Source organism: Anopheles coustani, chromosome 3 (assembly GCF_943734705.1).
Source record: "Anopheles coustani chromosome 3, idAnoCousDA_361_x.2, whole genome shotgun sequence".
Classification (NCBI taxonomy): Eukaryota; Metazoa; Arthropoda; class Insecta; order Diptera; family Culicidae; genus Anopheles; species Anopheles coustani.
The window spans coordinates 96,737,076-96,760,137 of NC_071288.1; the positions used below are offsets into that span (position 1 = coordinate 96,737,076).

The following is a 23,062-nucleotide window of genomic DNA, read 5'->3' on the forward strand; positions in this document are numbered from 1 at the left end:
TAGCAATTTAGTGTTCTTTTGATGGGAGGAGGGGGAGCAAACGGATTTGTTTTCGTACGCGAACAAGCCAACATTGGATGGGTGGGCCCCTCTTTTGGGGTAGTCGTAATTGATCGAAACAATTAACAACAATTTTGTTAATTGGGGATACGTTAGAGTGATACACCGAAAATCAAATAGGCTCAATCGAGCTACGGCTAATGAATTTCAAGCAGTGTTTCTGTTCTTTAGCCGTGAAGCATCGTGAGCAGATTCGTATCGGAGACGACGCGTGAAAAAAGACCAATGAATAATGCATCGGCATTTGGGTGAAGCAAGTACCACGTGCCCGCCTGAACCACCGGAAAACGGCTGGGCTCGCGGAGTAACCGGCCGACTCTAGGTTTCAAGCAGCACAAGATTGTTTACGATATGGTTAAGCTAAACATCATCACTTTTTCCCGCCCAAACATCCCAAAACGCGAGCTCTGGCGTGGCCCATTTAGGGAAGTTGAAAGCCTCGACGCGACAAGACGGTCTCGAAAACGGTGTCAGTTGGTGTTTTGGTACGCTTTTCTTCGGTTTTCCCCCCGGTTGGTGTCTAATTTCCTCACCGTAGATTCGGATCGCCCAAGGGGTGCTGAAAGTCTCGCAGCATTGTGTAAAGTTTGGTCTGAGTCCCGGATGTGGCCTGCTGGACAGTCGTCTGCCGGTAGCCTTTGAACGACGTAATCTTCCAAATTTTTGTTTAGTTTTGTTTATTTCCTCCGGTTCCGCTTCCTGCCGCCGGGCAGAAGAGATAAACATTCCGGGCAAGCGGAAACGCCTACCAATCGCTGTCTACCTTCCTTCATCTGGTTGTCGTAAATCCCAAAGTCTCCCAACGATGGGAAGATGCCAGCCCTCAGGTTACATGAATGGGTGGTTTTGTTTTGAAATGTGTATCGCGTTGCGGTCAGTGTTTTTTTGCTGATTTATGCGTCGGAATGCGTCGCGAGAAAAATTCCCCACCTTCCTACCAGGAGCTCAGTTTTCCCAGCGGCACCATTTTCATTTGTGATAGCGTACGTAGCTTACGGTGACGTAGCAGATGTCTTCGCTGCATATAGCAACTTTCCCTCACATCGTGGTAGTGAAAAGTACGATTTCCTATTGACTGTCGAAGGGTGGCAAAGGGGCGAGAAAAGGGAGAATTAGGTCATCCACCAGCTAGGATGACGCCATTTTTGCCCACTCCTTGTTGCAATGCCAGAATCCGCGAATACCAGTAGAAAAACAAGGATGGAGTCGCACGATTGAGATAGAGAGTGCGTAGTTGACGTTTGTCTTTTCTATTTCCATCCCTCGGGGGATGCCACAGTCAGCATCTCTCGGGAGTGTCACGTTGTGTCGAAGGTCAAATCGACTGGTAAGGATGACATACTTCTTAACCTCTGTGTGTGTGCGTCTGTGTCCTTCATTGTTCTCACACTTGAAAAAATCAACCTTTCTCAATAGATTCAAGTTCATTCGTTTTTATCCGGTCAGTATTAATCGATGAGATTATCGTTACATCATCGGTTAACGATGAAGGTTAAGGTGTTCTCGATCAAAGAAGGCGTTAAATGGTTAACAGATGAAAAATGACCATCTCCCACGTTACAAGAAATTTTTGATTGAAAAATAACAAAATCTTGATGATTTCAGAAGCAAAACGAAAACTGTAAGATTATTTCAAGTGTTCTTACACAAATAGAACTGCAAGCTATTTTGTTGCGGCAACAAATGTTTTCCGCCAAAACGATGCCCACAACTCGAACTTCACTCGTCGTCGCAGCTGTTTGGCATAAATTCGTCCCACGTACGGTCGCCCTCCGGGGTGACTAATTGCTTCCAAATGTGGCTCCTGCAACGGCCTATCCTCATGGCAAGACGCAAGTTTTGCACACCGACCGGATCATTTGCATTAATAAACGATACGAATGCGACGTGGGCCGGTATGTGCATCGTGTCATTCTGCCTTCAATTAGACTGCCCCAAAGAGGAGGGTGGGCTTACTTGCGCGATCGACCTTAACCTGGACCTCCAACACTCCTGGACAGGTGAGACATTAGATGGCAGCTCCTTGGGAAAGAAAGGGAATCTGATTGCTAGCGCAATCCAGAATAGATAAAACAATCGATCGTGTAATACGATCCGCGATTGGCGGGAGGAGGGTTTGAATATTTTAATAAGCGAGCTGTCAAAATGAAATAATTTGTGGACCCTACACGTCTTTGGGCCTTGTGTGAAATAAAATTCTCGTAGGGCTGGTCGTAATCGGAAACCACTGCTCGCACGATTTAAACGCTCCTGTCACAGACGTCTAGCTCGGGACAGGTCGGTTATCGCTGACACCATCTTGAAACGGCCATTTGGTTTCGCTTGGGGGGCGTATGCCTTGACCAATTAAACCAACCACCGAACTTGTTACGAGCCAAAAGCGACAAACGCTCATGCGAACCAAGCAGTTGGATTTGCGTAACGGAATCTGTTAATCAGTAGATGATAGAATTATGGGTGCGTGGCGTACGGTTAAAAAGAACGCAAACATAGCTGGAAGCTCCAGAAGTTCGCGATTGGTGCTCGTGTGTTTGTGTTTAATCAATTATCATGCAACATTCGAGGGCGCACGCGAAACGGAAAAGCAGCCACCTTTTAGGCTTTAATTGATGCCGACCTGAGACACGGCTAAGAGGGCAAAAACAACGCGCCCCGTTATCTCTCTCTCTCTATGGACACGAAACCAACACGATTCTGGGGGGATGGAATGGAAGTTCACATGCGTTTTATGTTACTTTTTCGGCTGAGCGCAGCGCCTCAACTCTTCCTTGGCGCTCCTTTCACTTTAATGTTTATTTGATCACGTGACCTGTCCCACCGCGAAACATCACTCGAGGCCATATTTTGCCGTCACTTAAGCTTTTCCTTCCCTTCCCGAGCGAGGGAGATTTGCGCCCCTAACTGTTTCGAAAAAAGCTCCACGACGACGCGGGGAGTGTGTGTGAGCTTCCCTACCGCCAACGAAAAGAGCGGACCAAGTTATGCTTTAACGGGAACATTCAAACGGAATGATCGTAAATCATGCGCGAGCGCGTGTCGTGCGTGAGGGAGGTTCGGGTTGTTGTTTTTTTTTTGCTTCCCTCCTTCGATTCAACACTAAGCAAGCCGAGTACTTTTTCCCTACCCCGTTTTTTCCAGAGGTTCACTGTCATTAAATTTGGAATTGTGGACGCATGCCCCCGGAAGCGGCGAGCATAGGTTTTGGAGATTTTTCCAACCATGTTTTCCATTGCCCCTTGTTGCGGCTTTCTCCCGCTGCGCGAGAAAGAACGAGCGAGAACTGTACGAGGCGTTGTAAATTGGAGCAGCTACCCGGCCCGAAACAAGACACACCCTTCACAAAACGGATTAAACGATGCTATCTGTGGTGGAGAGCACACATATTTTCGCCTCAACTTCATTTGAGCGCGCTGAACTATTTCGTTCGGGGTGGGGTTTTGTGTTGAGTTTTGGAAAATTTGGAACCTTCCACGTCGAGGTTGAGTTGTTGAAATGAGTTTAACCAGATCGGAGGAAAGTCACCCTTCTGCACGGTTGAGGGCGGAATGCAGCATCAAATTAACCAACTGCGCTTTTCCCTTTTTTTCTCGCTTCGGTGACAGAATCGCAATTGAAAAGAAACGCTCTGACGGGTTGGGGGTTGCTCGAGCTGTTAAGATAATTATTATTTTGTGATATAGAATGCGAGGAAAACGGTTAATCTGTTCTTCGTAAACCCAACATTATGTTGACGGGGGCCCCCGTCGAAGTGTCTTAATGTTGTTCTATGCGCAACGAGGCGAAACATCCCACAATCTCGTCGATTTTTTCGACACGCTTCTGTCTCTCTAGTCGTGGGGGTGGGAAGTGTAGGCCTGGAGTGCCAAGGGCTCTTGTTGGGTGTGAAACTGTTGCGTTAGGATTTAATAATCGAGCTCCCACATGCAGCTGGCGTGACCTGTGCTTCGGAGGCCACAATTTAGCGTGCTCTTGTGCAGCAAAGTGCATCATCAGAAACACCTAGGCTACGAGGTATTTTAGAACCCAAGAAGTTTGATGGTTTAAAAGATGCATATATAACCTTGTCTTTAAAGTCGAGCTGATATTGCTCAGGATTTGAGACAGTAATTTTGTTTATTTGTTTCTGTTTTGCGAATCATCTTCAATTTTTGATTGTGGCATTCTTTTGAGGTGTAATTAATTACTTTTATGATTGGAATTGAAATAACTAATGACAGATAAGAAACGTTCAAAGTTTCAACAAAATTACCGAGAAGGCATATGCAAATTTAAAATTCAAAATTCCATATTGCTGATGGAATGATTCTTCTAAACATACTAAAACCGTCGACACTGTACATTTTGTTAGAGTTGCACAAAATTGGAAAACAAATAAAATGGTTAACCACAATGGCTCGATACCCTCATCTTGGTAAACACCGCTTGTTTGCATCACGTTTTCTGCGAAGCCCCGAAAAGAACCGCACGGCAAACAACATTTAATCAACAAAGTAGGCTCGCTAGAACCAAACGGCTCGAGGAATGTTCATATGATCATCCCATATGATAGGTATGGTACACGACGACCCGCTTGTTGATTGGCCGGTTCGCCGGTCATCCGGTCGCCTCCGGACGCCTTCGCCCACACCTGAAACGTTGCTGTTTTCGGCATCATTTCGGCATCGAGCATTCCAGAAGAGAGCTGTACCGAATCCCCCTACCGAGGGTTTTTTTATTTCGGAGGGAGTCCTCTAAGTTTGTCATAATTCATGCGCAACCTTCGCACACACAAGAGTGTTAAACTCGCGCAACATCGAAGCATGCTAAGATGATGATCATCATCGCTTTACAGAACCAAAGTAACGTTGTTTTTTTTATTTCGCCCACCGCTTTTCCTTCTTGCGTCGACCTCCTTTTTATTTTCTGTTGACAGTAGGTTTATTATGTGCGTTCTTTCGGGATGGTCGACGGCGTGAGTTGCCGTTTCCTTTTTTTATTGTTTGGGTCCATTTTGCAATTCGCAATCTTTTGCAAGTGAAAGATCTCGACGGAGGGAGGGAGACTGGCGATGGGGTGGACGAATTTGTGCATAAATAGCCACTAAGTGCTCCTGAATGGCGACGAACGAGCAATCTCGCTCGTTCCCGTACTCTTGTCGTTCGCTTAATCACAAGGAAGTGAGCTCGTCCACGCTTGATCGCTTAACGCAACGTCCTAATCGCGTTGGAGATAGTGGGGATCTCGGTGGGAGGTGAAGCTCCACAACTGGGCCACCTCCAAGGAAAGCTGGACAAGTGATTGGCAAACAAAGTGCTCTGATGATTGCACGCGGGATTGAACGGTGAACGCGAGAATCTCCCCCAATCCCTTAAGCCGTCCAAACCCTAGACCGGTTCCGAACATATCAGCTTCGGCGGATCATCGTCAGCTGCCGTTGGTCGCGTAAAAGGTTCATTAATAACTTCGTTTTGGTCTCCGCTAGACGGAGTGACGCAGGTCGAAGAACCCTGGAGTACCCCCTCAGGCATCTGAAGTTAACACCATCTGTCAACGCCATGCATAATTCCGCCCGACACCCTCGAATGTCGCTTTTTTTAATGTTTGCCGCACACAACCTCCATTTCCCGTCATCCACTCAAGGGCAGAAACCTACCCCACGTGGGTCAACATCACACACATGACTCCGTTGGACATTTATTAATTTGAAATTTATTCAAATCCGCTTGGCTACGGTTTGGTGCGTCCTCGCGATGGAGGAAAAGGCCTCGAAGAGGGGATGGCTGCTAATCTAGTCCGTTAGTTTGGAGGCTTCCTGTCTTCATTTGCTTATCAGCACCATCGACATTATCACACGGAAAGCAGCCATTCGAAAAACTATGCCACACGCACGTAGAGTTGGAAACGCATGTTGGTTCCGAAACGGAACAACTTCATCTTTGGTCAAATCGATCATATAGCGGCTAGTTTTTGTGGGATGTTATTCCCGCAATGTTGTTTGTAAAATCATAAAACATCGAATCGACCATAGATGGATGCACCCGGCATTGTTATCAATTTTTTGGCGGTCAAGTCGAAACCCGATTCCCGGAAAGTTTCAACATCGTTGAAGTCTCAGAGAGGTGAAGCTGTGTTGCTTATCTCGTTTGATGATGAACAAACAAAAAATCACTCTTTATTGAGAACGATCTACCGAGGAAATTGCAAGGGAAATGACTTTCAACTGAAAGTACCAGACTGCGATTCTTGGAACGCAGTGTTCATGTTTATATACCCAACAATTGATTATGCTTCTCATAATTCACATTAACAGTATTATTCACCGTTTTGTGAATCAAGTCAAGAAGCCGCCCGACATGTAAAAAAAACGATTAACAGTGCATGAAATGTCGCCGTCACCCGTTCGGAAGAGAAGGGGAGGGAAGCTCGAAAGAGGCGGAAGATCAGTTATGTTTCGCATGCACATGAAGCCAACCCAGTGACCCACGTCCAACCTGGTGTTTGGGGGGGAGGGGGATTGGAGGACGGTTCCGAGAAACGGTCGTGCCACCGACACGACTTCCTATTTATAATTCCGCACGCTGTGTTCGATGATTATTTCGCGGCACCAAACGAAAAACCAAACAACGGAACAAGGGTTGCACAATCCCCCCCCGCCCCCCGCCCGAGGTTCGGCCTGTGAGTCAAAGCGAGTAAGTGCGCCTCGAAGCCGGTCATTTTGCGATCGGTTGCAGTTGCAGTGATGGCTACCCCTTTTTTTGTTACACGTTTGAGAAGAATGGAAAGATCCTTTTCGGATCGATCCTTACTAATCGGAGAGGGCGAGTGAAGGAAGGTCATGTGTGATGATAACGTTTGTTTCCCATACCCTCCTCGGTACACACGTCCACATGGTCAAATAAACCCCGATAAACCCTGAGAAGATCGAGTTTACTGTGCCAATCGCACGAGAACGTTTCTTAAAATAAAACCTAAACTTTACGATCGTCACTCGATGGAAAGACAAAAAGAGATAGAGAGAGAGAGAGAGAGCAAGCACGTATGTCGGATCGCGGTTCAGATTGGTGACTGTGGAGGGCAAGGGTCCCGGTGTCCGGTGACCATCGGATCGATGACATCATTCCTCCGCGGGGAACGATGATGCATACACGGTCCGTAGTAGATTTTCGAGAGAGTCGCGAAAGCGACAGACACCAGCTTAGGAAGGCGAGAAAACCCATTCGAGATCGAAGACGGGGGGACCAGATGATGAGGCTGGCGAAACACGGAAGAAGGAAGGCTCGAGTAAGATCAAGACGTAGCCGAGCTGGGATCGCATTTGTTGTCAGTCGATCGCCAAAAGTTTTCGCGCGAATGCTGTGTTGTGCAAATTTTCGAAGAACACCTCCTTTTTTTCTTTTACCAATACCAATGCAAGGGGTTTGTCTGCTTTGTTATCGCTTTCTGGAAGGAAAGGTCCCTTTGGGGCAAAAAGTTTATGATTTATGGAGGTCCCCCACGCTGCACCCAAAGAGAGGTCTGTTATTCTCTAAATGCCGTTCGGTCCATGGAGGATTTCGCGAGAATTGTCATAACATTTAAAGGTTATCCTCATCCATGGGAAGGTTTTCAAATGCAACCATTTCTTATACTTTTGGAGGAACCATGGAGGGATGTATTGGGAGATGTGAGGCTGGGAGCTACGCCACTTCTGAAAGTTTTGGCTCTGAATAATTGGCTCAAAAATAGAGTCTTCTAAAATGTGGAATTTAAGGATTATGGATTGGGTATTATAACATTGGCATGTTCTGCATCGTAGACATAACTCACGAGACATTCAACACTTGACATGCACCGCTCTTCTGTAGCCGTATAACTAAATTTCCTACCAGAGAGTCGACCTATACACCGTTGTCGCATCCGGGCACGCAGTCCCCCCCGAGCACCAAAACCGGCGTCGGCGGCTCCAAATAAGCCGACCGGGCTTACGCTGACCTCGCGGGTTGTAGAGGTTTTTGGAGCTGTTGCTGCGCTCGTAAAACAAAACATCGGTTGCACTTCATCGGATCGACACCCATCCGCCTCGAAAGAACACGCTCCGTTATGGTCCACGGAGGTCATAAATTATTGACGACTCTCTCGTCTTGAGCCGGCAGAACAGAACATTCACCGTATGTTTTGCTTTTTCCACCGGCGGAAACGACCGTTGCCCATTTTTCCCTTCCGCCTGCCAAAGGCAAAACCTTCGGACAAAGAACGGTTTGGAAGGTGATTTTTATGTTTTAGAGAGGAACTGAAATAAACTTTGAATGCACACACACATTTCACCTCGAGTGGTCAGTCGGAGGGTCCAAAATCCGTGAAGTCATTTATATGCTGGCAAGCAGTTGGCAGTGTACATCACCTTCACCGAAGCTGCACTCACTCCCGCGTGTCGGAATGATTCATTCCAAGCCATGAGTCTTCCATTGACACGACTCATCATTGTATGGTAATTTCGATAAAGAAAGTCCCTTCTCGGACATTTCTTGGTCTCAAGAAAAAAAAACCGGTCAGAATGAACTCATACATTTGCCGCATGTTCCAAAACGATGGCGAACTGAACATGCCCTCATCTTGATGATCGCGTAATGTGGGGAGGTGCGAACCGGTGACAAGGAAAAAGGTGATGTAATTCAACTCGTGGGAGAATGATGACGGTCATTTCTTACAACAAACCCTGCCCAGCAGGTTTTTCGTGATGCATTCGATTCCCTGTCGTTCCCTGAGCTCCAGGCAAAGCTACAAGACTTATCTGGTTCAAGGTATCGAAAAAAAAGAAGCTACCACTTTCTACGTGACTGCATCTAAATCCATTAGCTCCGTAAACATGGCGTGTATTTAGTGGATTAAAACACACAAATACAGACTGCCGGTCGCCGTTGGGATTTTAAACTGTTACACTGCTCGGTCGGGGAAATTCTTGTCCCATTTGTTTCCCTTTAGCTTTACGCCTTGTTTCCAGAAGAGTAGCTCTGGAACTGTGGATCGGTTGGCGACGATCAATCTGCATAAGGGCCTGTTGGTACCGTACCTCTGGCCGTATATGACCTGGTTCCCAATAGTCATAAAGTATCGAGTTCGTGAGCAATAAAAGTGGATTTTAGTGGAACATTGGAGACCTCTGCGGGAGGAGTGCGCAACGTTCCAGAACTCCCCCCCACCCCTCACACACGCTCCACCAACATTGCATTTCGAAAAGCGGAGCATAAACAGCATGAACTGAAACCCAACCCATCTCCGGGGTGTTCTGAGTTCTAAAAATGAAAACAAAAAAAAAGGCATGAAGAAGCCGCTCTCGTCGGCTCGGAGATCGTGCCGCACGGCTCGGTGAGTTGTAAACTCTAACGATAACCTTTTAGTCCGCGTCGATTTGCCTTATTTGATGGGCATTTATTGGTATTATTTTATACCAACGACTCCCCGGGGCAGTTTTCCATCCATTTCCCAGCCCTTCGGGGAGTGTCTCTCGAGCCGTAATTGATTGCTGTGTCACGTGACATCATTTACCGCAGGTTCCGCTTCGTCTCGGAAGAGGTGGAAGGTTAGTAAGTGAAGTAACCATATCTGCACTTCACCATCAGCTTCGTCATTTCACGATCCGATAGTCCGGGAAAAAAGAACGACTCACGGTTTTTTTTTCAGCACGATCATTCGTCGGCGAATGCCAATGATGGAAAGTGCATTTTCCGAAGTAGTACCAGTGCTTCAACCCGCGTTGCACCTGCAGGACGTGTAAATATTTACCTTTACTTCCCGTTCCGGCAGGTATAAAGTACGCAACAACTCGCGTGAAAGCCGTTGGCTTCCACTCGTTCGGGAGTTGTTTTTCCAAACAAACATAATGGCGCGGAGGAGCGCTAAAAAAGAACACCCTCCCGCTTCGGAAGTGTGTCACTGGTGGCATAAACAATCGCTTTTCTGTTTCGTCATCGTCAGCCGATGCTCTAACGAGCGAGGATTTATCGAAAATTGCATCATTACTCTGGCCATCGAACCGATCCACTTTTCGAGCACCAAGCCATCCCTTCCTACGTTTCCTCTTTTAAGTGTGAACACATTTGATAGCTGTGCAATCAATTTGATAGATTAAAGAAGAACTAGAATGCTCGCCATTTCCATTCAAGTGCATCTGCTTGACGTGCAATTTCCCTGGACCGACTATTAATAGGTGCGAGCTGACCCATTATCAACAGTATATCGACACCCCCTTCGGTTGTGTGAATCCACTTAAACACACACACTCAGAAACTCTGGTAGATCCTATGTTAAATACAAGATGATGGGATCTGCTTCACATCTCCGCCTCATTAGGCGCATTAAATTATGGATGTAAACGAGTAGACGCGTGGTTCAAGTGGCCGGATTGATCTATGGCGATGGTAGATTACAGGCTAATGTTCGGATTCTAAGTGGATTGAATATCACGTGCCAATGGTTTCGGTTGAAATACGACTACCATATAGCTTTAACTACAATTTCTTCCATGCTCTGAAAGGTGGCGCTTGAACGGGAATGAAATTCCCAGGGGCTCGGGGTGAACTAAATATAATATTTACTTATGTGGTTTTTCAGTTCGATTAACGACTAAAATTTCAAGTTTGAAGTCTACATACAACTAGATTAGTTGGAATGTTCTGACCATCTTCAGACAAGGGAGTATTCCCGGCGTTCTAAAAATATGCTTCAAAGTCGATGGTTCTTTTGTGTTACACAGAGTTTATACTCGATGTAACCTCTATAATCAACCCCCTCCTCACCTCCCCCCGGTCGCTTACAACAACAGTGAGCTTTTAAAAATATGAGCGTATAAACATATTTTCTAATTCTGCGACGGACTAATTGGGAGCATATGTCCGGCACGTTTCGTACCATCCTCGCGGAACGTATCGGTGTGCGGACAACAAAGTCAATCGATCGATCGCGCATTTTCCGGGTCGTGGGCGATGGGAATTAGTTCCAAATTTAAACTCCATTTGGCTCTACCTTTGCGGCTCGCCGTTAATCATTGTGGCCGTGATGGAACGCGTCGCCGTGCGTTATGTTTATGTGTTTTCTATATACCATTTGTGAAAACACACGAAAATTCACGCTACCACCTTCACCACCATCTCAGATGGCCGTGAGAATCTCCTGCTGCCCAGCATCTTGTGGATATGTGTATACGTGTGTGTGTGTGTATCCATCTCCGTGGTGTCCCTCTCGTAGACACCGTGTCCATTTGACCAGGGGCGTTTATTTTTATCCCCATCCGCAAGTGGCAGCTGTTCGGGGTACTCATCGAGACATCGTTTTTCCAACATCGGAATCGCACTACGGGAGAGAACCGAGCGGTGGGATATAGTTTTTGATTCTGTCACCTCATTTAAAAACGCTTCCAAATGGTTTTGGGGGTGTTAGTCCGAGAACTCATCGCTCTATGGAGTGGTTTTCCCGGTGACGAAAAATTCCATGTCAACGCTAAGGTCACCGTCCTGCGACGCCGTTGTCATCGCCTTGAGAGGAGTAGGAGGGACATCTGCTTACCCATTTTCCACTACTAAGTGCTACTAGGTCAAACATGTCAGGTGCCAACCGGAGCCCCGCCCTGGCCATTAACATACCGCAGAAGCGGTTCGCACTTCGTTCGAATTCCTTTCACGAATCCACAGTCGCCAAGCGCGGGACCGATGTTGTGTGAAAGTTATATTTTATTGATATTGTGATTTCCTTACGGTTTGTTTGTTTTCCTTTCCAGGAAGGGAAGGTATCGCCGCGCTATTTTACTACCGAAGGCAGGAAGGTGCGTTTTGCCGTTAGATTAACGCAGCCGAAGGGACGTGAAGACCGGGCAGATTCACTCACCGAAAGTGTCCTTTCGTCCAGGTGATGGAAATGGGTCGTCGGCTCGATCGATCCCTCCGACGTTAGTGAAGCTTACTTAGCGACCCCTTTGATTTCCAAGTTCACGAAGCGAACGATATTTGTTAGTGTTTAATTAAAAGAAAAGAAAAAACCGACACGCGAAGAGAAGGCGACACGGTAGGAAACCTATCCTGGACTAACAATCACGTCGACACGCGGGTGGTGGGAAAACCACGCCAATCTAGTCAGCCGAAATGGGTGCGCCACCTGCCAAGAAGCCGCTGGTCAACCGGAATCTAATATCCTTGAAAATTGTCCTCTTCCTGTTCTACGGTGGTAAGTGGGGTTTCAGGGTGGTTTCCCTAGAAGAGGGATTTTTTTCCAATTCCAGGAAAAGGAAGTATGATTAACGTTGTTCTATTTTTGTGCCTTTCATCTCACCTCCAGCACTAGGATGTCTCCATCCGTATCTGCAAAAGCACATGACCCTGACCGGGTTGAACTACTACGAGTCGCAGGTGATAACGCTCGTGGCTCCGCTGGTGGCAATTCTGGGACCTCTGATCATTGCCCCGCTGGTGGACAGGCTTGCAGGTCGCTCTGGAACGATGTTCGGTAAACGGCTACGTCTGCTGGCCGCCATCTGCATGATTCTCTCGGTGGTGCTCTATTCGGTGCTATTCTTTGCCGTGCCGAGGGTAGAGAGACAGGAATCGAGCCGATCGATGGTGAGCTTCGCGTGCGACTACGACGGTGCCATCATATTCCAGCAACGCTGCAGCGAGGAACGGACGTGCTATCAGTGGAAGCGCGAGAAGGTAGACCAGAGGACTGCCGTGCATTCCGAACGAACGTTGATGAACTAATGTTGATGTTTCCCTTTATGCAGATCGGACACCTTACGCTGACCAATTGCTCCTACACGTGCCAGAAACCGGTCGAGTTCGAGAACCTAAACCATCCGCACACCAAAGGGTTGGTGTTACCGTCCTCCACCGAGAGCTCCCTCGAGGACGAGGACTACGACGTCAGCGATGAGCCTCTGCCGGCACCGGAAAATCTGCTACAAGAACCGAAGGTCGAAGTGGACAAAACCCCCATTCCCGTGCCGCACATCTGCGAGCATAAGGGGGACGCGGAGCGGGAACTGTGCCACGCGTACACGTCCGCCTCAGCGTCGCTGAAGCTGTCCACGGTGTTGCGAAGTGCGGTGAATCAAGAAAACGAAACACACAGTGCCGAATGGTGCCGGTATCCGCTAGATGGGTTCTCCTGTGATATCCCCGAGAAGCAGATCATCTGGATGAAGCTGCTGACGCAATCGTCCAACTGTACGCCGAAGGTGGAGTGCGAGGTTCACGATCCGTACGACGACGAGAACAGTGTGCTATCCGAGAGCGTCTGCATGAGGGTAAGCTGGGGCAAGTTCTTGCAGTTTAGTCCTCGATCCTGAATGAGCCAGATTTAGGAATTATAACTTACTCTGGAAGCGCTTGTCTACACCCAAAGTACTGTGTAATGCATGCATTCTGGTGCTAAATCTATGCAGACAGCGACAATTCCGCTCCGAATGAATATTCTTTTTCAACTCTGTTGTTTCTTATTCCAGATCGTGGGCGATCCTGAGGCAACGTTCTGGTCGTATCTGGTGCTGCGATCCTTTGGCGATGCCTTCCTGCTGGCTGTTATAGTGCTCCTAAACGCCGCCACCATCATTGCGACTCGCGAAACATCCACCGGACGTGGTGACTTCGGACGGCAGATCGTATGGGGTGCCATCGGGTGGGGTGTGTCCTACTTTGCGCTCGCCTGGTTCCTCGAGACGTACTACGCGTACGTGGGGCTCACCCTGCTGGCCGCACTGGTGCTGCTCGTGTCGACCGGAATGCCTCTGACGCCGCCGGAAATGTGGTGGCACACGAAGTGCGGCATGGTGGCGATCCCGATGTCCGCCATTCGGCGCTACGGACCCGAGTCGGCCGGCCTATGTCTGGTGACGCTCGTCCTCGGCACGTTCTGGGCGGTGCTGGACAACTACGAGGGTGTGCTGGTGAAATCGTTCGATATCCACCCGTCGCCGTCCGATTACTACGGACAGGTTTGGAGCGCATTCGTCGTGCTCGGTGCACTTCTCGCCATACCGACGCTCTGGTACGCGGAGAATATCGTTGACTTCTGTGGCCACTCGAACATCCTCATCACCGCCATCACGACGTTCATCTTCCGCTTCGCCCTACTCGCCACAACCGACGTCGAGTGGTGGCGCGTGGTCATCGATTTCCTCTACCCAGTCACACTCGGTCTCACCTGGCTGACGATTGTGTTCTACATGCGCCACATTATGCCGCGCCGGCTCGTCACCACCGGTCAGGCACTTCCCGTAATCTTCCACTTCTGCCTGGGCCGCTGCCTTGGCGCCCTCATCGGCATGTGGACGAAGCTGGACCACCTGATCGTCACCTTCCAGGCACTGGCCATTGCCGCGTGCGTCATCTCGGCCGTTTACTTCCTGCTGTACCATCTCGTTCTAGCTCCACGATGCGCCGCCCGTCTCCAGCACGAACCGTCCGCCTCCGCCCTCAACATAACCGCTCCCGATTCGACGACTCACACCAACGGACAACAAGCTCCCCTTGCGCAGCCCGTCTCGCAGACGAACGGCAGCTACCAGCCGCTCCGGATCTACCACAACTACCGTGGCCGGAAGGGACACTTCCGCTACTAGGCGGACAGAAGAAAGCTAGCTTTAAACAAACAAGAAAAAAAACAGCTCCTGTTCATTTTTCCTAGTCCCGTTTAGATCGACGTTAGGCAGCGGAGCGGTCCATGCCATCTCCTACGGTTCGGAGACTTGTTGAGAACGATCGTTGGTACCAAATAGTAGACACAAACACACAGAAACTATCATTCGTGGTATGAGAAAGTATAGGTAGGGAATTAATTTTACGTTCAAACGCTATCCTTAAGTTGTTTCTATAAGCAAAAGTGTTCCATCCACGGACTATTTATTGGCTGACTTTCAATCAAGATCGAACGACAGCAAAGCTACATTCTGAAGGATTCAAACGAAAAACCCGCGCTCCGAATGTGGTAGGGGGGTTTGCTTTAGTTCATTTGGCCAACGTTTGATAGTTAAGTTGCAAAGCTGAGGTATTCTTTTCTATCTTCCTGTTAGTAGAACCGTGTACCGTGCAACCCGAGTGTTCGTTGAATTTTAAGAATGTTATTACACGACCTAGATTACATAACAAACACGATCGCCGACTAACGAAAAATAAGTTAAGTTGTACAATCGAATACGCTTATTCATCCAGCATAATGCACTGGAATTTTTTCTTATCGTTTCACCTTTTCAGTTCAGTTTTAAATTTATGTTCATTAATACGACTAATTTTGCCCACGCCAGAAAAGAAACAAGAATAACAGAGACGACGGAATGGTGAAATAGTATACGCAATAATATGCAACATAAAGTACAGTTTAAATGTAAAACTATTGGAAAAAATGTCCTACAGCCGCTCTGCGTTGAAGAAAAAAACATTTGAAACAAATAATTCTCTAGAGTACATAGAAATTTGAAAGAGATAAAATATACGCTGCTATCTATTTACAAGCCTGAATCTACAGCAAAAACAAAGATAACAAAATGCCTTACATGTCACTGAATGTTGAGCTTTCGAATGGAAAAGAAAAAAAGGAATGAGTGATACCTTAAACAATCGCATGTTTCGAAAAATATATAAAACGTTGAGGTTCGTCAGAGTAATGACAGAGACAGGTAGACCGGTTTAAATTGTGCAAGAACTATTCACCGTAAACCACAACGCAAGCAAGTTCAATTAAACGTGGTTCACGCTCCATTATTTCGGTCCATTGTATGTTGAAAATGAACTACGAAATCTCTATAGTTGTAAATAAAACTAAGCTATAATAGATGTGCCTGCGCGAATGACTTTTAATTCGATCGAGCGATATGTTTCGCGAACGCTTATCAGAAACCAAAAGAGCGTACGCAAATTGCTTCATCCGTTGATCCTTCGGAGGGCAGAGAGTACTCCCTATGAAGGTGATTATGAAATTTAAGCCGACGAATCCGCGTCCACGATTTGCTCCACTGATTGATGCCACGAGCCGCCGACTCGTTACCTCTGACAGATCGCCGACAGACAGACGGACACGGGGTAAGGGACGTAAGAGGAAAGGCGCTGAAGTTGAAACCGGTTTCGTTTGGTTTGCGGCAAAATAAACTACCACGCAATATTACTGTAGGTGGGACGCATTAGACGACCTCAAGTCAAAAACATAACCGAGTAGAATGGGATCTATGTGTGTTCGAGGCGATCTCTCTGCTTCTCCCTGTTCACTCTTTGTATGCTCGGAAATGAGCTGGTAACGGAATTTTATCCTTTTCATGTATTGTTTTGTGGAGTACTTCTTTTGATATGGATTGAGAGTATTGTTTTCTGAAAATAAATTGCAAACTCCCCCAGTGTTCTAGCAACAATAAGCAACATTTGCATAAACAATAAACACTCGTTTTAGTAAGCGGATCCTTTTCCGCGAGGGGGAATTGAGTTCGCCAAACCAAAACAACTACTTTCCGCTGAGAGACCAGGCGTCTCCATTGAACAAAACTCACACGATCAAAGTGGTCGTTGAGAGAAAGGGAGCGTATGAGGATCACTCGATGTGTGCGCGGATGCTGCGCGCATGTCCCACCTGTGGCGTTGAGAGTCTCCTATTCATGAGGGCTAATTCATGAGCTAACGGCTCCCGTCGTAATGGTCGGATTCGTCCGAGCCGAGACTTTCTTGGATTAGTCCATTCGGAACCTTCAAGCGCGTTTCAAGCAAAAGAGAAGCAGCACCGAAGCTTACCAGTTAACGGGCAGTTTGCTTCTTTCTCCTTTCTTCAAAGGTGGATAATTTTTACTTGTGCCTCTAGTACCTTTACTCATTAAGTGTTCTGTTTAGAATCGTTTATAACCATGCTCGAAGTGAAACAAGGAAAACCAGGCAGTTTCCGTTCATTTTTGTCCTTGCAGTAATTTACCCGCAGTTCAAATCGGTTGAAGTTTTTTGGATGCGTGGAATTTGGAAAGAATTCACGGTAATTCGCGTATCGGATGCGACGAGCGGGAAAGTGGTGGACGGAAGTGGCCGACAGACAGACGAGCTACTCTGCGGGTTATTTTTACCTTTCCCGCTAGACAGACGAGAGAGCGATACGGAGCGGAAATTTGCGTGAATGAAAAATCAGCTTTAACAGCAGTGTCACCTGTCAAAAAAAAAAAAAAAACGCCAGAAAGAGATCTTTAGTAGACCGACCGTAGGCCGGTAGTGTGTGATAATACAATCGGTGTTGTTGGCGTGTTAAACGAGAGAACGGGGAACGGGAGTGATAAAGTGACGAGACCTTGGTGCATCGTTTGCATATGCAATTTATGGTTGCCCTCATCCCCCTCATCCTCTTACTCGACCATCGATCGTTCCAGTGTAAATTGACGCAATAACAGAGACATCCTTCAATTTGGCCGTTAGGTGTGCTCGTGTGTGCATAGGAGCGTACATGTGTTTAAAACTGTCTCAAGTGGTGAAAAATTATCCCATCATCTGAGTTGCGCGGCCATTTACGTAAACGGAATCGTAATGCAGGCGAATGAGCAAAGGCGGCGATGAACGATTCGAAGGATCGCCTACTCCGCTCCCTAGGATGATGTCTCCGTTGCGCCAGTATGCGCACATGAATATAAAGTGACAGAGTCATGACCGACTGACAACGACAACGACCACGACGACAAAATCGCGGTGGCGTGTGATAAAATTAAAAATCGGAACCCCCAACCCGAAGAGGGGGAAAAAAGGCGGGAAAACCTGCCAGTGGAAAAGCGGTGCGGAGGCACACGAAAACGAATACGAATGAAATTGAACCGAAACGTTTTGGTGTCGTGCGTTGATCCGAACCGATGAACCTCGTTCGCTGCGCGATGATCTAACCGCAAACTAAATTCCGTCTCCCGACCGTCTCTGGTACTACTGGCAGTTTCGGGCACACACGTGGTCGCCGACGTTGCGGGTTTCGATGTTGGAGGTGCCTCGCAGACAATAAATAAAAATGCGAACTTTCTCCCCAAAGCCGCTGTTGAGCTACAAACGGGCTCGGCGACAAATGGATAGCAAAGGAAAAATAAAGAACGAAAAGAACATATTTTCAAACGTTGCCAGGTTTGATGGCCATCGAGTAGGAACATATTTTTCTGTACAAGGCTCCCAAATATATTCATATTAATCCTAAAGAAACATGAGAATTATGGGTTGACTGCTTTGCAACTCGTTGAATGGATGCAGTTTTCTTCTATGGACATATTCCCCCGACCATCAGGCGGCACCAATTCTCGGACTTCAGGGTTTCACTCTGAGAAGATTTGGCCACGGACTCGGTACGAGTGATGATTATTATGGGCCAGAAAAGATGTGCATGCGCAGCTGACTCGCTCCAAGGGGCACACATTTGGCACGGAAAGTAGCCATTCGGTTCCAAGCGATGCTGTCAGAATCGTGTCACGTGTACGCCTCATTGCATATTGCAAATTGATTCATACATCTACATCTATATTTTGCATCCTTTCGTGGTAGGCTTTGGACTGGATTTAGTGCCAAACCTAGACAGATTACGATGAATTCCTAAAATCGAAAAGAAAAAAAGAAATTATTAATCCATTTTCAATCGAAGTCTATTTCAGACGGTTTTAGAGTATTTTACGGTCTTATACCTGTAAAAGTTAAACATATTCCGAGCGGCAGCAACCTACCCTAACAGCATTTTATATTGTTGATTAAGGGTTAGCTGATTACAACCAGCTGCTATAACAGCTGAAAAAGCTATAACATGCGTAAAATGCAATAAAAAAACACGATTCCTCATTTTTAACCACCGAATTTAAAGCAAAATCTGTTTTCAATATCATGAGCAAGCGCTAAAAACCTTGTTTTAGGTTAAAATGCCTTTGTGTTGCGATGAAAGTAATAAATGAAAACGACGAAGGTGTCCTAGATCAAACGGTTCAGCCGGATACATTTTGACAGTGTTTAATTTCGTCCCCATTATTCATATCGTACGCTCGCCGGCCGGCTTGCGGTTGCTTGATTCCGTTTCTATTTTCTTTTTCTTTTTTCTAGGTCAAAACAAGGAAGGGGATCAACAAAAGATAAAGTGCATTAGATTTAATTTTAGCTCTTTGCGCCGGCACGAGCCGTAAAACCGAGCCGGTGATGGAGGATAAAAAGCTGTTCGAGAGCAAACACAACCTCTCGCTAAAATGTGTCCTGTTCCTGTTCTACGGAGGTGAGGAGCAAGGGGAACCGACGTGAGGGGTGTAAATGTCCACTGATCCCGTGTCTTGTTTATGTTGTAGGTCTGGGATGCATCTATCCCTTCCTCCAGTCGAACATGTCCCAGAAAGGGTTCGCGTACAGTGAGATCTACTGGATATCGGTGATCATTCCGCTGGTAGCGCTGCTGGGTCCGATCGTGTTCGCGTTGGTCGTGGACAAGTGGGCCACCAAAAATGCGTTTGCTTACGGAAAACGGTTGCGTATCTTGACCGCCTTAACGCTGGTCGCGTCGATTGTGCTGTACGTGCTGCTGATGTTCGCCGTCAGCCGAACACCTCCGCCGGAAGCGTGCGAGCCGCAGGTCAGCTTTCTGTGCAACCGGAAGGGTGCCTCGATCGTGCAGGAGAAGTGCTCCGACAGTGGCGTCTGTCATGATCGGACGGGTCGGAAGGTACGAAAGTTGATGTCGCTAACGTAAGGAGGGTGGCGTGTAGCCAAAACATGTGTTTTCCTAAATTTTATCTCTGCTCCTTAGGGTGGGCTGTTAAATTTGGAGAACTGTACGTACACATGCCAGCAGGAGAAGCAGTTTGAAAGCAATTGCTACGCCCGGTTGTCGGTTGTCAAGTCGGCACAGTTGGCGTGGGAGCAAGCAGCCGAGCAGGCTGACGATGGGCTGGTGCTGGACCTCGGCAGTGGACAGGGTACGATGGAGCGAGATTCCGACGGCGATGGCATTCCAGACAATCGGGATACGGACGACGATAACGATGGAATTCCGGACACGCAAGATCCGGACTCGAGCAATGATCTGGACGGCGACGGTATCCCGAACGAGCTCGATCCGGACGACGATAACGATGGCATTCCGGATGAAAAGGATGACGACGATGATAACGATGGCATCCCGGATGACCAGGACGTGGACGATGACAACGATGGCATCCCCGACACGTTGGAGGGTCGGGCCAAATCCAACGATCTCGATGGTGACGGAATTCCCAACGATCTGGATGATGATGACGACGGCGACGGCGTCCCGGATGCGCAGGATGATGATGACGATAATGACGGCATCCCCGACGATAAGGACCTGGACGATGACAACGATGGTATCCCGGATGCGCTGGAAGGGAAAGCCCGTACGAACGATCTGGACGGCGACGGCATCCCGGATGATAAGGATACGGATGACGATAACGATGGCATCCCGGATGCAGAGGACGATGACGACGACAACGATGGCATCAAGGACGCGGACGATGTCGATGACGACAATGACGGTATTCCCGATGAGCTAGAGGCCAAGGCCCGAACGAACGATCTCGATGGCGACGGAATCCCCAACGATCAGGACCCCGATGACGACAACGATGGCATTCCGGACGAGAAGGATGACGACGATGATAATGACGGCATCCCGGACGACAAGGATGTGGACGATGACAACGATGGTATCCCGGATGCGTTGGAGGGCAAGGCTAAATTGAACGATCTCGATGGTGATGGAATTCCCAACGATCAGGACCCCGATGACGATAATGATGGCATTCCGGACGCGGAGGACACTGACGATGATAACGACGGCATTCCGGATGCAGAGGATGCGGACGACGATAACGACGGTGTGCCGGACGTCAAGGATCGGGCCAATGCCACGGATTTAGACGGAGACGGTGTCCCAGACGCGGAAGATGACGATGACGACAATGACGGAATTCCCGATGCGGAGGACACGGACGATGACAACGATGGCATACCGGACGAAAAGGACCTCGACGACGACAACGATGGTATTCCGGACGCACTGGAAGGTCGCCCGGTGACACACGATCTCGACGGCGATGGCATTCCGGATGACGAGGATCCGGACGATGACAACGACGGTATTCCCGATACGGAGGACGACGACGACGACAATGACGGTATCCCGGACGCCGAGGACGTCGACGACGACAACGATGGAATTCTGGATATACACGACCCTGGCCAGCGGAACAAGAACGACCTCGATGGGGACGGCATCTCGAACGACGAAGATCCGGACGACGACAATGATGGCATTCCGGATGAGCAGGACAGCGACGACGATAACGATGGCATCCCGGATGCGGAGGACGACGACGACGACAACGATGGCGTGCCGGACGCCCAGGAGACAGTGGTTGTGGCGAATGCCATCGTGTGCGTCGATACGGACGTCGAAGACGATGAGTGCCATACGTACAGCGATGGAATCCTGCCCGTCAAGGCTACCTTCGATGCCTCTGGTGAAAAGGATGCTGGCGATGAATGCAACTATCCGTTAGGTGAGGTTCAGATCCCACAGAATTGTCATATTTTTACTTAAACTACGTTGTGTTCTTCCGATCTGTAGATGGCTTCCGGTGTCCTGTGGATAAGGCTTGGGTTAAAGCACAGCCAGTTGGATGCAAGCCGGTGGTGCGTTGTGACATTGCCAATCCGTACGATGACGAGGGCAGTCCGCTGCACGGTACGACGTGTGATGGGGTAAGTCAAGACACAGATGTCACATCTTGGACCTGAACGAACCTCTCAACCTTCCCATTTTTCGTTTTGCTTTCTTCGGTATAGGATGAAGACAACGATGGTGACGACGACGAGGGTGACTCGACGTTCTACTACTACCTCTCGGTGCGATCCCTGCTGGATTTCTGCCTGCTCGGGGGCTTAACGTTGCTGAACACGATCATCGTGATTGCGACACGCGACCCAGCGTCCGGTGTGGCCGACTTTGGCCGCCAGCTGGTGTGGGGTGCTGTCGGTTGGATCATCTTCTTCAACGACGATGCGGAACAGCCGTACATGCTGTTCGTGTTGCTGTACACCACGGCCGCCGTGATCCTGCTCAGTCCACTCAAGATGGACCTGTCGCCGGCCGAGGACTGGTGGCAGCTGCGCACGGCGCCGCAGAAGTTTATGTCCGCGCATGCCTGCCAAAAGTACTTCCGGCGTTGTTTGTTGCCGTTCCTGGTTGCGATTGGCTTGGGTTCAATGTGGAGCGTGATCGATTCGATCGACGAATCGCACATGACCAACCTGCCCAAAACGGACGAGACCGACCAGGACGATGGCCAGCGATCTAGTCTCTTCCAGACCATCGTACGCACGATGCTTCTCGCTGGCGACTTGCTGGCCATTCCGGTGCTCGTCTTTTCACGACGCATTATCGAAACAGTCGGTACGTGTAAGATCCTGGTTGGAGTCTTCCTCTCGCTTGTCGTCCGCTTCATTCTGTTGGCCTTTCTGCCCTATGCGTACTGGGATGTCGTCGAGGATTGGCTGCTGCCGACCACGCTCGGACTCACCTGGGTGACGCTGGTGCTCCACTTCCGTGATATACTGCCCCGCAAGGTTGCAGCGTTCGCACAGGCCCTACCAGTGATCGCACACTTTGGGCTCGGCCGATTCTTCGGCGCTCTGATCGGGATCGAGCATCAGTACGAACGGCTGGAGAAAGACTACGACATCCTTGCTGGCGTACTGTTCGCCGTCACTATCCTTAGCGTCGTGCTGTACCGATATCGCGAGATCGTGCTCAACTTTCTCGGCCAGTATATACCGGCGCTGAAGCCGGGCGACGCCAACTGCGCCTCGAGTAAAGCTAAGGGAGAGACGAATGTGTAAAGGCCGAAAGCTTTTGCACGATGTTGTTGCACTGAGGAAGATCATGTGTTGGTTGGTTTACCCCCGACGAAAAACATTTAAGGGTTTTGCTTTAGTTACCAAATTGTTATCATAATAAATAGTTTGTTTAACAAACGGGTTAGAGTTCAATTGAAATGATTTCGAACACAATACTGAAGTGC

General features: G+C 48.4%; 2 protein-coding genes across 2 annotated transcripts; both read left to right on the plus strand.

The window, feature by feature from the left end:
• Nucleotides 1–12,152: 12,152 nt before the first annotated feature.
• LOC131258700 (uncharacterized) lies at nt 12,153–15,545 on the plus strand. The gene is made up of 4 exons (XM_058260069.1): nt 12,153–12,234; nt 12,346–12,716; nt 12,788–13,309; nt 13,508–15,545. The coding sequence occupies exons 1-4, from the start codon at nt 12,153–12,155 to the stop codon at nt 14,621–14,623; spliced, it is 2,091 nt and encodes a 696-aa protein (XP_058116052.1). The 3' UTR covers nt 14,624–15,545.
• A 3,624-nt stretch (nt 15,546–19,169) lies between these two features.
• Nucleotides 19,170–23,013, plus strand: LOC131258572 (uncharacterized). The gene is made up of 5 exons (XM_058259921.1): nt 19,170–19,242; nt 19,313–19,683; nt 19,768–21,541; nt 21,610–21,743; nt 21,828–23,013. The coding sequence occupies exons 1-5, from the start codon at nt 19,170–19,172 to the stop codon at nt 22,878–22,880; spliced, it is 3,405 nt and encodes a 1,134-aa protein (XP_058115904.1). The 3' UTR covers nt 22,881–23,013.
• The last annotated feature ends 49 nt before the right edge of the window (nt 23,014–23,062 follow it).